At 32.9% G+C, this 17174-nt stretch overlaps 1 protein-coding gene across 1 annotated transcript; it reads left to right on the forward strand.

The window, feature by feature from the left end:
* Positions 1-1322: 1322 nt before the first annotated feature.
* LOC143189527 (exoglucanase B) lies at positions 1323-16823 on the forward strand. Its single transcript, XM_076393846.1, has 12 exons — positions 1323-1456; positions 1592-1807; positions 1865-1984; positions 7385-7538; positions 7593-7721; positions 11745-11939; positions 12053-12255; positions 14938-15091; positions 15154-15271; positions 15325-15479; positions 16335-16511; positions 16570-16823. Exons 2-12 carry the CDS (start codon positions 1602-1604, stop codon positions 16798-16800), a joined length of 1842 nt encoding a protein of 613 aa, XP_076249961.1. The 5' UTR covers positions 1323-1456; positions 1592-1601; the 3' UTR covers positions 16801-16823.
* The last annotated feature ends 351 nt before the right edge of the window (positions 16824-17174 follow it).

Consider the following 17174-nt stretch of genomic DNA (forward strand, 5'->3'; position numbering starts at 1 on the left):
TGGGTAATTAATTCCTTTAATTGTACTCTTAATTTCTGGAGTATTATTTCAAGCAGCTTGTGCTTGAATGTCTACTACGAAGTTTTCTGCTTCAAAATTTAATTGATCAGTTTTCTTGAGGGGTACATTTGTTGAATACGTTTATTCAATTTTTCAGCAAATCCTTCCCAGTCTGTTCTCTTGTTTGTTAACGTTGGATTTCTTTCTTTTATGACTTTAATATAGTTGTTAAGGCTACAAAACAAATTCTAAATCTGTTTTTATATGTAGCTACTTTGCATATTATTTTAATTCCTTTTCTCTTTTCTTTTATTTCTTCCCATCCATCTGGAAACATGTATTCATAGCAGTTATTCCCAAAAAGGAGCTTTTTGACTACAGACCTATGAATCTATTAAGTTTCAGCTTCAAGTTTGATGAAAGAACTTTTTAAGCTTTCAACGAGTTTACGTTTATGTAAACAATATCATTCCAGATGAGCAATTCGGGTTCCACGCCAAGCATTTAACCGTTCATCAGGCCCGTCGTCTAGCTCTAAAAATCAACCGTTGTTTTAACCGACGTAAAAAACTTCGACCTAATCAAAGCCTTTGACAAAGTTTGATACAAAGACTTAGTAGCGAAATTAATTCGGTTAGGTTTAGCCGATGACTATATCTGGGTATCTGTAACAAGATATCTAATAGGATCTTATATACAAAAACGACGGCCACTCCTGTTCTAGATCGTTCTTTGTCATTGTCATCAAAAATGATGTGCTTCGACATTTTTTTTTTAAATCAGACAACAAAAGTAATTAATGTCAAGAACACAATTTGGTCTGTGTGTTCCTTGCACTAGACGCATCCATATGCACTTAATAACTCAATAATACTGAAAGGATAACCATTATTTTATGTTAAAATTATCAAAACCATCTCGCTTAAAAGTTCGCTTAGGTTATTGATCAATTTCATACACTGATACTTGTTTTTTTACTAGTAGATATCGATGAAGAAAATACATACAAGCATCGAACAATATTCAAAAAAGTCTTAAAATTTGAGATCTGCGAGCTGCACCAGAAAATCATTTCATTATTAATTTTGACATTTCAATGATTAATCATTTTCTTTTCTACAGATATTTAAAACCAATTTAAGCCACTAAAACATCGAAAAAAAAATTAATATGATATATTAAACAATTTTTTCATAAATAAACTTTATCGTAGCTACATAATTATTTCATATCGTAATATTAATTATTATTTATATATTAAGTAGCCTACAACAACGAACTATTAATAACATTTACCTTAATTAACTTATCTAAAGTTAATAAACAATTTCTAGATACATACAATTTAATTTTTGACATCGGATACTTGAGTTATCGGGCAACATATAAAATACTCGCTATTTTATAATAAATAACCGTGAATTGTATTAATTGTGTTGATGTAACAGCTAAAGAGGTAAGTATTTCATTAACACTAATAATAATTTGTAAAAATTTTCATATAATATTTATTTTTTAATCTATTTATATTAAAACTTTATATTATATATTATATCTAAATCTAAAAAATTGTATTTTCTTTATTTTACAGATACCATACTATGAAAATATTATCAATATTAGTGCTAGCATTTGCAGCATACTGCAATGCGGGAGAGTATACCAACCGTTTCTTTGAATTATATAATATCATAACAAATTCCAATAATGGTTACTACTCCCCCGATGGTGTTCCATATCACAGTGTTGAGACCATGATGGTTGAAAGTGTCGATTATGGACATCAAACAGATTCAGAAGCATTGAGGTAGGTAGAAGAAACAATTTTATCTGTTCGTATATTTAATATTTAATTATTTTATAGTTATAATATATGGCTCAAAGCCATGTATGGAGGCTTATCTGGAAATTTTACACCATTTAATGAAGCATGGAATGTTATCGAGAACTATATGATACCAGAAACCCAACCAAATGCTGATAAGTAAGTACAATCACCAAATTTATACTCATCAGTGAATTTTTGTGATCAGTGCTTATCATATCTTTAAGTCTCTATTTTACTTAATTACTCAATCAAACCACGATTCTCCGCATTAAGACTACCGACTAAAGCGTCACCAAGCCCATCTTACCAGCTGGGTACTGACGCTTATATATACTATAGTACTTCACTTGTACTTTCTATATACTATTGTAGTAGTAGATTACAGTACTTGACTGCAAGCTGCTTACTGACGTCCCTAGGATGATAGGATTAGTTCCTGATACAAAAGGGTGTAAATAGATACCTGGTGAGATATTTCAAATATATGGGTCAACAGTTACATAAAAAATAATTTCAAAATATATATATCACATCAATCACAAAAGGATTACTGTTACATTGTTTATATTACTTCAGTTTTAATAAGCTACTGAATTATTTTTTGGAATGGAAAATGCGGAATACTTGCTGATGATGATACCTTTGATTATTTTCCATTTGCTTTCTTAATTTGCTTATATTTTCTAAGCAACATTTAAATTGACACATCCTATAAAACTTTCCACTATGTTCATGATAAAGCTCTGTTTTTAGGTTTCCGTCTTATTTTGTATTATTTTTAAGTGTAAATAAGGTCTTAACTTTGAAAATATGGTATTGGAGTAAAAAATCAATATTTCACCGTAAGCAAGCTTTTCCTTTGGATTTTTAATTCTAAGTAATATATGATTGCTGAAATTTGTGAATTTAGTGAATTATGAATTTGTGAATTTAGTGATTAAGCAATGGCGATCGGTTATGGAGTACCGAAAACTGTATGAAGCGATTAGTTACAGTCATAGTAGCTTATAAGAAGCTACAATCTCCTAATACAAAAGCAAAATAGTTGTTAATACGATGTATCAGTTTTCCATCGCCAATAACGATATGAAGCAAAAAGATCTTGTCACCCAGGGAGTTATTTACACATAGAGAGATAACTGTATATTTTTCACTTTGCAGCCGTAAGCACCCAATATCATTGAAAACTATATTACAATATAATATTGTATATTCAACAAAAAAATATCTAAGGCAGATCTTCGGAAATTAAATCTTATAGTTATTCAAGACACGGTCATCTTTTCAAAAAATTTCGTTCACGAAAACTACTATGAAATGAAACATCATCGTAGCAATAAGTAACCTTTTTACATATGACATTAATTGTGGAAAAATCTAGAGATTGTTATTGGTTCATAAATGTCGTAGATTGACAAAAGAACATTTGTCGAAAGAGGAATTAAAACACTTTTATTTAAAAATTGAACATCATTTGTTTATTGGAAACATAATTACTAATCAGTTTTAAAAACCATAGGTTTCTACGTTTAAAATATTTATGAATTTACGTTTAAAATATTAACTCAATGTGATGAAAATTTAATAAGTTCTATACGCTCACTTCAAAACTTGAAACTGAAAACATCAAAATACAGTCTTGCCAATAGTTTACGTCTACTTTACAATGCTAATGCTTCCAAGTACATATTTTGCTTCCTAGTCTCTGTTCTAAGTATTTGTAATCTGTACTTTAACTTTCCAGTAATGCGATATAATATAATAGAACGCTTTTCTCTCTCTTGTATCTTATATGTATAGCAATTATAGCGATGTTAGCAATTCTAAAGACACTATTATCACTCTGCGATATCGAGTCAACTCTAATGATCTAAAGGTATTCTATTCAAATTTCAGTGGTTTCATTACCGTTCGGACTAAATTCTTAGAGGCGAAGAAGGAGACATATTCCTTCGTTAGATCTTTATAAGTGTTTTGAAGCATTGAACACTTCCATACAGATATTAATGTATTTGCAATTTGTAAAATAATACAATTTTGAAGCTTTTGTGTTTACTGAAGTATTTTTTATGGATTCAGTATATCCACTATGTTATTTATTAAATTAAATAATGTAAGCGAAACCTTCCTGCAAAAGGTATTTTGTTGTTTATGTTTATTACAGCATACCATTGAAGCACTAGTATAAGGTAACTATAAAGATATTTTATTATCGACTATCGCTGAAAAGGAGAAATGGAGAGATTTCTTATTTCTGTTTAGGAATTATGATTATATCTTTATGACTTTTAAATATTCGATTTTTTTGTTTGCGATACATTAAGTTTAATCAAGCGAAGCTTCGTTCTGAGGGCAACATATGTTGCCTGATGTGTTCATTAGTAACATTAATAGAAAAATTGATATCGATAACATCGTACTGGTAGTTCGTACCATATACATGAATATGATCAAGACGCAATGGTATTTGTGCGTGCATTCGATCGAACAAATATGTTCCTAACATTTACTTGTAAGTTCAACGATGAAAAAGCTGAATTATTCGCCGAACATTTAGCTAACGAAATCCAACCGAATGATATAGAATATACAGTAGATATAAATATTGTTTATCAGCCCGATGTAGCTATAAATCTGATTTCTCCAACGGAAGTTGTCTCAGAAATAGACGACAACCTCAAACCTAAAAAGGCTCCTCGAAGTGATGATATTTCACCCGGATTAATAAAAGAGTTGCCACGAAAAGCAATAATCATGTTGACAATAATCATGAATCATGATATTGAATGCCTGTTTGGGACGGAACGATGTTCCGGAATGTTTTAATATCCCTCGAATAATTATGCTTAAAATACTCGACTAACCGGCTGAGGAAATTGGATCTTACCAGGTCTATTTCGCTGCTACCTACGATATCAAAATTATCTGAGAAACTGCTATTAAAACGTATTGCAGCTTTTGAGATGCGGGAGAAAAAACAGGGTTGTAAATTCTCTCTACTTTGAATAAATTAATTCCTAAAGACGAGTTGTTTAATAATTGAAATATATATATATATATATATATATATATATATATATATATATATATATATATATATATATTAGCGTTGGGAACTATCGACTGAAAATAGTCGAAACAGTCGATAGTCAAAAAAATAACGACTGAAAATAGTAATTATTTTCAATCAACTTGTCTGTATAAAATGTGAGAGCTAAAAAAAGGGGTAAAGGACGGAGGTAAATGCTTGGAGCAGTTAATTTTAAATGTCTTTATATACTCCAATGGTAGTATAAGCGAGACAGAGATGTATATATATATATATATTCATTCATGTGATAACTTTAAAAGAAAAGGAATAAAAATTACTAATTTCTATTACCATGTAATAAATAATATAATATTAAAGGAAGTAGGATTACTTTTATACTGAATGTTCTGTGGATGTGTAAAAAGGAATGGAATAATAACACCACAAATGTTTTATCGTGTTTTAATACATTAATTGCTATTTTTAAATAACATAGCATAATAAATTTAAATATTACATACAACTTAACTAAAACCTAAAAACCTAAGATTTTTAATAACCATAAGTACTAAATAAAATGTAAACGTATACCTAACCATTGAAAAATCTAATCCATGATGAACCTAAAAATGATGTACAAAAACTATAGACCCTTTTTAAATAAAAGTTTTATTTATTTTTGAACTGAAATATTTTTAAATTACTGTGAATATTATCATGTTCAACTTTTCTCCCGTGAGGCGATTTCTTCGATCGTTAATTATTTGCCCCAGATTTTGAAAAAACTCGTTCCCAGGGGGCAAATGTTGCGGGTATAGAGGAATATTTTACGTGTAACTGATATAATTCAGGTAGTTTCATTTTATAGCTTTGCCAAAAATTCAATGGGTTTCCTAAACGCCCAATAAATGGAATTTCTAAATACTGGTAAATCTGTAAAGTTGCTGCAGTACTTAGAGTAATTACTTTCATTCTAGCCATTTTTTTTTATCAAAATATTTCGAGATTTCAATACATTCCTGGTCAGTAGTTTTGTCTTGAATTTCGAGTTGTGGAACTATATTTGTATTTTTTGAAATTAGAATGGAAGATATCTCTTTTGTGATAACTCTTTGTATCGCCTCGTGCATTTTTACATCTAGGATCTAAAAATGTGCATTTCCCACATATCGTATTCATTTCTAAAATTGAAAGTCTTTTATTGATGACATCTAATAGACAATTTTGTCATTTTTTCCCCATTCACCTGTTAAAAACCTAGATTTGATGGAATGTTGCAGTCCTCTTATTAACCGTATAATTAAAGACATCGTTGAGATATCTTTTACCCGATAACTCGATAGTCATTATTTCAATGGGCTTTAAAAGTTGAACACATTCTGTTAAGTTAGTCCATTCGTTAACAGATAAAACCTGTGGTGCTCTTCTTATTCAGATCGTATTCACGCACTTTCTAAGAACTGGTCTGGGCTTGGTTATTATAGACAACAAGACAAGACAAGAATTCTACCGGTTGCCCTTGTTTGGATGCAGTCAACATTATTCTATTCAATTCTTCTAATCATACTGCTCTCAATTCTTTTAACAATATTAGTTCAATACTATCTTCATGCTTAATATTTTTAAAAATTCTTATTTCAATATTTCCTTTAATTAATGTTCATTTCAATTATTTCTTCAATCAAATGATATCAATTCTTTCTCCAACCAATTCAACTCAATATTTTCTTCAATCAATTAAACTCAATACTTTCTTCAATCAATTCAACTCAATACCTTCTTCAATCAATTCAATATCTGCTTCAATTATTTCAATACTCTCTTCTTCTCCATTCTCAACTACATTCTCTCAACAATATTTTCTTCTTCTCATTTCAACTCGTTCCCTCGTTGTCGATGTAAAAACCCTCGGGTTCTTGGTGGTGGTTGGCTGAGAATATCGGGGTGGGAGAGGCTCTTCCAACTAGTAACTTCTCACGCTGATAAAACATGTGCATTTTGGACTCTTAAGGAATTCCTGAAAATTCCACGATTTCGGGTCTTATTGATATTTATAGTTATAAGCGCCATAAGGAATCCTGTACCAGGTCTAACTTCTGATACGTTTCGTCTAGCCTCGGTACGTGAATTATCCAAAACACTGTTAACCAAAACACTCAACAACAAACTGATGGGATTCCTGTTTGTTGAACACGTATGTTCTCTTTACTCGGTACCTTTTTTGATTGGCTAATTTCACTAGACTAAATTAGACCCTTTAACTATACAAGCGAAAGAATTCTACAATTTACGTAAACTTAAATTTGCACGATTGCCCCAAATATAATTATATAAATTTGCATGGCAACAACACCTTTTATAGAAATACCAGTTTTTCACTTTGGATCTCGAAATCATCACTCACCAATCGATCAAGTGCACAGAGTAACAGCGGTTGTTGAAAACATATTCGAAGAAAAGAAATACTGCCCTGAAATATACCTGGGCGTCTCGCCAGTTTTTTTAATAATTTTCTGTAATTCCAGGTATAATCCTCAAAATCCTGGTGAACAAAGTGGAACTACCGTCGGAATCGACCCCATTTATAATGAATTAAAATCATCTTATGGGCAAGATAAACTGTATGTTATGCATTGGTTATCTGATGTAGACAATATCTACGGTTTTGGCAATATACAGGTTAATGAAGTCATATCAATCTTTGATTAATTTGACTAACAATATTTTATTTAGGGTGGATGTGAGGAAGGACCATCCGCCAATGGACCATCATTTGTAAATAATGGAGCCGGTTCTCTTTGGCAGGGTATAACTTATCCAACATGTGACACATTTAAATATGGCGGTCAATACGGATTCTCGGTAAATTAATAACTACATGTATAAATTTAAAGCACCATGTAAACATATCAAATCTTATTTGAAAATCTAAAAATAATATTACACTTTGGACTACTTTTTCACGCAAATAATATTTACACAACTTTTACTAGTTATTTAAGTTTGAAATCATTAACATTCCACTACAAAAACATACTTCACTCCAAATCACAACATGTTCAATTCTATTGATTCATAATATGCACTAATCACAGTATAAGTGGAATTCATTTACACATATAACATGTCAATTGAAAAGTCCCCAGCCTACCATAGTAAAACACATTTTTTTGTCAAAATTAGTTTTTTTTCTTCAATATAATTCCCTTTAAGGGTGATACACTGATTATAGCGACCCTCCAACTTTTCAATACCATTTTTGTAGTACGATTTGTCTTTCCTAAAAAATAGGCCTCAGTTTCGGTAATCACCTCTTCATTCAACGAAAATGTCTTCCCAGTGAGCATTCTTTTGAGATCTGAGAACAGGAAATAGTCGCTGGCGGCCAGATCTGGAGAAAACGATGGATGAAGAAGCAATTCGAAGCCCAATTCATGGATTTTTGCCATAGTTTTCACTGACTTGTGACACGGTGCATTGTCTTGATGAAGCAGCACTTTCTCTTTCTTCAAATGCGGCCGTTTTTCGGCGATTTCATTCTTCGAACGGTCCAATAACGCTATGCAATAGTCGCTGTTGGCGGTCCTTGCTTTTTCAAGATAGTTATTGAAAATTATTCCATGCGCATCCAATACAGACGCCATAACCTTGCCAGCCGACTGTTGCGTTTTCCCACGCTTTGGAGCGGGTTTATCGTGTACAGTCCACTCGAATGAATGTCGATTGAACTTCGGATTGAAATGATAGAGCCATGCTTCATCCATTATCACATATCGACGCAAACACTCGTGCTTATTACGGTTGATCATCTTCAAATCTTCATACACTGCTCCGAATCATCAACTCGACGTTGTTTTGGTAAAAGTGAACTCACGCGGCACCCACTTTGCACAGAGCTTTCTCATACCCAAATATTCGTGAATGACTTTAGAGTGTCTGCTATTTTATTCAATTTTAATTTACGATCATTCAAAATCATTTTATGGGTTTTTTTAATGTTTTCGTCGGTAACAACCTCTTTTGGGCGTCCTCTTTGTTCACTGTCTTCGGTGCTCATTTCACCACGTCTAAACTAAGCAATACCAAACTATCAATCCTTGATGGTTGATTTTCCTGGAGCAGTGTCCGGAAACTCGGCATCAAGCCAAGTTTTTGCTTCAACTGTATTTTTCCCTTCAAAAAGCAATATTTTATGAACACGTGAAATTCCTTTTCATCCATTTTTTTCACAATAACAAAAGTTGTTCTAGTAGCGCCATCTATGTGTCAGGCCAGAGACTTATTACTACATTTATTAATGTATTAATTAATTAATTATAATTATATTACTTACAATTGACTTATTACTATGTATATTGATTATATATAGCAAAAATTACTTTATTTTTCGGTATAATGACTTCAATTTTAAGTTTTTTCAATTATGACACAAGTCAGAACGAATTATATCTGGCGAATAAGTTAGGTTCTTTAAATCACTGATTATTACTAATTTTTCCTTTGACTAGGATCTCTTTTTAAAGAAATTCGCTCAAAAATACTACACTTATTAAAATATCTAATTGTAATTCTACTGTTGATGAATATGTTTTCCACATACTTATTGAACAACTTATTTCCAGCCTGGTTACTGGCGTTACCATGATAATTTTTCTTTTAGGATTTTACACTTTTGTCTTGTTTTATTTTTGGCTTCAATAGTATTTATCCCAATTAAAAAAACGTGTAGTAGGTTTACTATATTTCTGACCTTGGCAGCACCACATTAGATAGACAAAATAATATGAACACCTGACATACACAATATTTACTTTTTATTAAGGCGTTGAACCATAATTTGCTTTTAAAACAGCAACAATTCTTCGTAGAATAGATTCGTAGAGCATCTGAATAGTTTCCAATGGAAAATTGCTGAAATCTACTTATCACTCTCTGTTCTGAAACTCCCCATAACAAATCAATTATGTTGATATCTGGCGATTGTACTCACCAGGGAAGATAATACAAACTTTAACATAGAGGATATCGATATATTCATTCACAGTAATCCGGCCAGTGCTTTAAATGAATAGATGACTACCACGATGTTACAGCTCAAATAATAACGGAACCCCCTCCTCTTCAGTAGGGAATGAGCAGTCTGGACCGTAAGCTAAACCCAAAACTTTATAGGAAATCACCTAAAAGATTCTTCCAGTCATGAAGATTGCAGGTTTTATGATTTTTTTTGTTCTGGCCTAAAACCAGGCTTTAGAATGCATGACGCATACCTGGTCGCGGAGACTTGCCCTGGAGTCCCAAGTTAGAGCGGGTTATGTGGGACTGCCTCTAGGCTTACCAATACACTAAACTGAAACCGCCTCACAGCTGACCCCAGTGGGTCGCTACTACTATTGCATTAAATTTGGGGATATGGCACCCGCTGATCGGTCAGCCGTTATTGGGCACGAGGACCCAGCGAAATAACAGATAGTGAAATTAACTATTGATTCGCAAACTTGAGTCAATACACGACTGGATACTGTCGTATGGAGACAAAAGTTATGACTGCACGATGGAAGAGGTCGTTTCAGACTGGAAAAGAGGAAGTTAGAGGTGACGCGGTGCTAAGCTTCTAGCATGTCGACCAGCTCGCGAACAAGTGCGTTTTCACTTAAAGAACTTGAGCTGGGTTGTTGTTTGTGGAATGATTGAGATATGAAGTACTTGACTTCTGGAGTATTAGTATCCCTGAATTTGATTATTTCTGACAAGCCATGGAGCATTTAAGATTCGCTTGAGGAGCTTATTCTGGAAAACTTGAAGCTTTTGTTTCACCTGATTGGATGTAAGAAACTTTAAGTAGACATTAGATCCATAGAGGAGTACGGACCAAATTAACATCTTGTAAAATAAGCATTTGATGGAGATGGGAGGTCTGCTAGAAAGGCAGATCAGAGAAGATAGCAGGTTAGTTAGAAGAAGATTGCTATCACCGAACCTTTCTGGATTTGGAAATGCCAACCGAACCGTTGGTCGAAGTGGAAACCTAGGTACGTGACGTTATCCAGCCATGAAATCGTTGTGCGTAACGCTTCTTATGGAAAATGATTACCTGAGTTTTCCGGGGGTTGATTTGCAACCTCCAGAATTTGAATAAGAAGCTAATTATTCTCCATCACAAGTAAACGATCAAACATCGTCTCGAATAACATGATTTTTGACCAGCTAACATATCGAATTAATGTGTCATCTACCGTACAGCTCCCAGTGACTTTTTATTCCTACACGTTTCTGCAAAATGAATTACGTGGTCAATTAATGCTTCTAAACTGCGCGTTTTGGAAATTATCTCCATCAGAGTGAAAAAAGTGAACATTGATCGTCACATAGAATATTTTGAGAACCAATAAATACAATTCAGTTATTATTTATTATTAATATTTTACTTTCATTAATAGGCCATAAATATAAATAGTAATATTAAAGATAATAAAACAAGATACTAATAATAATTTATGTTTTATTATTTATAACTCCTACAACATTTTGATGTTATTTAACTACCTGGAAACTTAATCAAATCAACCTTTCGAAAACTGAAACGATTTTTAGGTACATTTTTACTTCTAGAGTGATTTAAACCAACTAGGTTAGTTTCATTCATTTAAACTACTGAACTTCATATAATGTAATATAATTCTATGAATATTTTATGAATACTTTATTTTATCAATATTTTATGAGTATTTTATGAATATTTTATGAATATTTTATGAATAATTTATGAATAGTTTATGAATATTTTATGAATATTTTATGAATATTTTATGAATATTTTATGAATATTTTATGAATATTTCATGAATATTTTATGAATTATATCAACATAATATTGTTTTACAGTGGTACAACACCATTCCAAATTGGCAATATAGCGCAGCTCCAGATGCTGACGCCAGAGCCATAGAGGGCGCGTTCTGGGCATCGCAGTGGGCCGATCAAAATGGACAAAAGTGGCAAATTCAATCGACCTTGTCAAAGGCATCAAAGCTTGGAGATTATTTACGATACACTTTCTTCGATAAGCATTTTAAAAGGGTAATTATTCCTTTATAGTTACATAATCATATTACAGTTAATTTGATACTGGCAAATCAATATAAACGACGACAAATAATAATTGTCTTAATAAAATCAGCTGTCATTTCAAGGTGGGAGACTGTATAGGACCCTCTACGTGCCCAGCAGGAACTGGAAAGGAGAGCGCTCATTACCTGATTTCATGGTATATCGGATGGGGAGGTGCAGTCAACACGCAAGGCGGTTACAGTTGGAAGATGTGCAGCAGTGAAGCTCATATCGGTTATCAGAATCCCGTCACGGCTTACGCGTTAATAAACGATGAAAGCTTGAAGTATGTACTATCGAATTATTTAAATATTAGGTGCTTGCATGTATTTACTTTAACTAATTAATTACATTTTAATTAGTTGAGAGTTGAGTTGAGTTGAGTTAATTGCATCCTCAACATTCATTGCCTTAGTTATTTTGATTCAAGAAACCTACTAGCCAAGCCTAACAGGTCAATTTAAAAGTCTCCGGCCTACCATAGTAAAACACATTTTTTTGGCAAAATTAGTTTTTTCTATTCAAGATAATTTCCTTCAAGGGTGAACCACAGATTATAGCGACCCTCCAACTTTTCGATACCATTTTTGTAGTACGATTTGTCCTTTGCTTCAAAATAGGCCTCAGTTTCGTCGATCAACTTTTCATTCGACGAAAATTTCTTCACAGCGAGCATTCTTTTGAGATCTGAGAACAGGAAATAGTCGCTGGGGGCAGAAAATACGGTTGATGAGGAAGCAATTCGAAGCCCAATTTATGGATTTTTGCCATCGCGTACTGACTTGTGACATGGTGTTGGTGAAGCAGCACTTTCTTTTTCTTCAGATGCGGCCGTTTTTCGGCGATTTCGTCCTTCCGATAACGCTGTATAATAGTCGCTATTGATGATTCCCCTTCCTTCAAGGTAGTTAATGAAAATTATTCCAAACGCATCCCAAAATATAGACGCCATAACCTTGCCAGCCGACTGTTGCGTTTTCCCACGCTTTGGAACGGGTTCATAATATGCAGTCGCGTGGACTTCGGAGTGAAATGATGAAGCCATGTTTCATCCATTGTCACATATCCACGCAAAACTCAGGTTTTTTACGCTTTATCATTTTCAAACACTGCTTCGAATCATCACCTCGTCGTTGTTTTTGGTCAAAAGTGAGCTCGCGCGGCACCCTCTTTGCACAGGGCTTTCTCATACCCAAATATTCGTGAATAATATGATGTACACGTTCAGTTGATATCTTTACAGTATCTGCTATTTCATTTAGTTTCAATTTATGGTCATTCAAAATCATTTTGTGGATATTTTTAATGTTTTCGTCGGTAACAACCTCTTTTGGACATCCGCTGCGGTCACCGTCTTCGGTGCTCATTTCACCACGTCTAAATTTAGCATACCAATACTTGATGGTTGATTTTCCAGGGGTAGTGTCCGAAATCTCGGCATCAAGCTAAGTTTTTGCTTCAATTTTATATTTCCCTTTTCAAAAAGCAATATTTTATCAACACTCGAAATTCCTTTTTATCCATTTTCTTCACAATAACAAAAGTTGCTCCACTCAAATTGATATAATTTACAAACTAACGATCCGAAAGCTATAAAACTTATACACTCATCTTTTGAGGGTTAGGGCTAACTGAATAAAAAACGTATGTAACTTTTCAATTGACCTCTTACTAATATTAAGAGACTCATGGAGATGCTACACCGTCATATTGTCGGCTTTATATTCAATAATTTAAAACTTGTAATTTTGATGTCAATGGCAAAAAAGCGGTCTGAGAAGACAAAAAAGTTAATGGATTGCAAAACGAAAACTCAAAGAACTTTCAGATAATTTTCAATTGATGAATTGACTCTTTCCAAATGTCTACATACAATAGGAAAAATCCAAAGTGAGGAATGTAGCTACCACATGAACTAACTGAAAATACCATATCAAACCGCGATTTCTAAGGTTTTTTAATATCAATCCCAATGGCAAAAAGTCAGGGATTAACGTAGGAGAACCATCATCGACCTTGAGTGAAATATTGCTCTCGACGTCAATTAAATAACTTATAGCGCGTGAAAAAAGATCCAAAAGGCATAAGGCAGTCATGTTCTTACATGACAGGCAATCTCGCGACACGTCGCAAGAGTTGTGAAAGATATACTGTTGCAGTTCGAATTTGAAGTTCTGCAGCCGTTAAAATACGAGACATGTGCCTTCTGATGACTACTTGTTTACAACAATACAGCATGGCTTAGCTAGCACACGATTTCGAAATGCTGAAGAAGAGCAAAATTCATTGATGATCAGATAGCTACTAAACCAACATCTTTTTTTCGAAACGATAACGCCATGTTACCAAAAAGAGTGCAAATATGGGGGTACACTACCAAACCAATAAGTATTCCAACGCACCTAAAACAAAGTTCTACGATTAATTACGTTACGTAAGCAACGAAGAGCTGCACGATGACCTCGAAATCAAATGAATACACGAATTGATCCAAGATTTCGCCTTAAAACATGAAATAATGTTACTAAATCATAGCAACCTGGAAGCAACACAGATACTGGACAACACACAGGAAATCAGAAGATCGAAGCGAACCAAACCACACAAACTTGTTTAGTATATAAGTCTATTTTTAGCATTAGCTTAAGTGGATTAGTTTTGTTTTAATTTGGATTTGTTTAATTTAATTTTAATTTGGGAAATATATACTGATATATTAACAGAGCAACAACAGAATAGTAGTAATAAATTAATTTGTAAATTAAGATTGTACTAAGCTTATCGAATGTAAGATATTATTAATTAAAAAATCCAAAAATATGGGAATTACTTGTTAAATTGAAGAACAGACCCGAATACATTCAGGCACCCAACATAGAGAAAACGTATATATACTAAAAAATATATCGTAATATCGCAGTTCGTCGTTCGTATCGCTAAAAGTCTAACATATTTTGCATTTTTATAGACCCAAAGGAGCTTCAGCTATTGAAGACTGGACGAATTCGTTATCTCGTCAGTTAGAATTATACCAGTGGACTCAGACTTCAGAGGGACCACTTGCCGGAGGTGTAACCAACTCATGGAATTCTAATTATGAAGAACCACCTTCTGATGTTAAAGTATATTACATGTTTGATAGCTTGATGATAAATTGATGTTAGTAAGTATTTTTTGATTACAGTCAAATACTTTCCATGGCATGTATTATATACCGCAACCTGGATATGATGGCTCCAGCAACTGGTTTGGAATGCAATCATGGACAGTTGATAGATTAGCTCAATATTACTATCTTACTGGTAAAACCCAAAGAAATAAGACAGTATTGTGTAATGCATTTATCAAATTTTAGGTGATAACACTGCCAAAACAGTTCTGGATAAATGGTGTAGCTGGGTGATAAGCCAAACTAAAATCGAAGGAAATTGGTATAGCATACCGACTTCTCTTACTTGGTCAGGAAATGTACCTAATGCTCACGCTACAGTATCTGGATCAGGGGAAATGGTACTATCAATATTATTGTTTAAATGTTATTTTCAACAACGGTTTCCATTTATTTAAACAATTACTCATAAACAATAGATAAAATTTATATCATGGTTTTGCTTGAATATGTATTTATTCACGAGTCATCAAGTAACAATTGGGAGACGATTTCGATTTCGGTATTTTAAAAAAATATCGATATATCGATATATCGGAAAAAAAAATATCGATATATCGGAAAAAAAAATATCGATATTTTTTTAAGAAAATATATTAATATTTTTAATAAACATTTAAAAACAAGTACCAAAATACACCAAACCTAAAAAAGTTCAGTTCCTTCAGTTCCAATTTAATAGGTTTGTTAAAAATAATTAAATGGTTTTTTATAATGTTTAAGAAATATATTTAATTTTTTTGAAAAAATATCGAAAACTATCGACTAACAAAAATATCGATATATCGGTCAAAAATATCAATATCTTTTTGAAAAATAATATATTGTCTTTATATCGAATTTTTTGCAACAACCAGATCGATATTTTTAAGAAAAAAATGGAAATATTGATATACCGGTCCTATATATGGTTTTTGTCTAAACATTTTAAAAATTAGGCATATTCTTAATAAACATTTGAAATAAGTACCAAAATTAAATAATAATTTTAAAAGTTTATTAAAACTAATTAAAGGGTTTTTAAAAATACCTTTATTTTTTTTGAAAAAATATGGAAAAATCTCGTCTGACAAAAATATCCACATATCGATATATTAGTCAACAAATCTAATACTAAATATAATAGATAGTAATAAAATTATATTTATAACATATATAACAATCTAGAAATTATATGGAGTTATATTCAATTTTAGGTTGGACTCGCCAGCTCTATTGCAAGAACTCTCACTTATTACGCTGCAAAATCAGGTAATGCACAAGCTAAACAAACAGCGAAAAGTCTCTTAGATGCCGTATGGAATATGAACAGAGATTCAATAGGATTTTCAGTTACCAGTACTTTGACTTCATTCAGTGGATTCAAAACACAGGTTACAAAACAATTTTTTCATGTACGCGTGGTTTTAATTTATGCATATTAATGTGTAGGTATATATTCCCGTATCTGGATGGACTGGCACATATCCAAACGGTGATGTCATTACCCCAAGCTCAACATTTTTGGACATCAGATCTTGGTATAAAAAGGACCCCAATTGGTATCAACTTGAACAATACCTCAATGGCGGATCAGCACCTCAAATTAATTATCATCGATTCTGGGAACATGCGGACTTTGCATTGGCTCTTGGAGCCTATGGAATGTTGTTTAACGAATAAAATATAAAAAAGCATTAATAAAACTTGCACTTTTATTTTATTCCGTAGTTCTGCTCAAACCACGGCGGAGTGCAGACGTACCTTTCAGAACCCACTGTTTTAAAAAAAAAACATCTGTTTTACTGTTGGTGTGATAAAAGTGCCGGTCGTTTTTATTTCTTTTGGCCTGGAACCGGGTTACCTGTTACGAATACCTGGTCGGGAAGACCCGCAAGAGTAAGCGAGTTGGACTGGTTATATGAGGCTACCCACTAAACCCCACCCTTATCAGCTGATCCAATGACCCTAACTGATAACTGATTCTTACTGTTAGTAAGGAAAGTGCCCGTAACCGGTAACACCGTTAAGAGGCACAAGGGCCAGGCAAGGACGTG

The sequence above is a fragment of the Rhynchophorus ferrugineus genome, unplaced genomic scaffold, assembly GCF_030347505.1.
Source record: "Rhynchophorus ferrugineus isolate W39M unplaced genomic scaffold, kcgeb_rfMv2 rfM1, whole genome shotgun sequence".
NCBI classification, from domain to species: Eukaryota; Metazoa; Arthropoda; class Insecta; order Coleoptera; family Curculionidae; genus Rhynchophorus; species Rhynchophorus ferrugineus.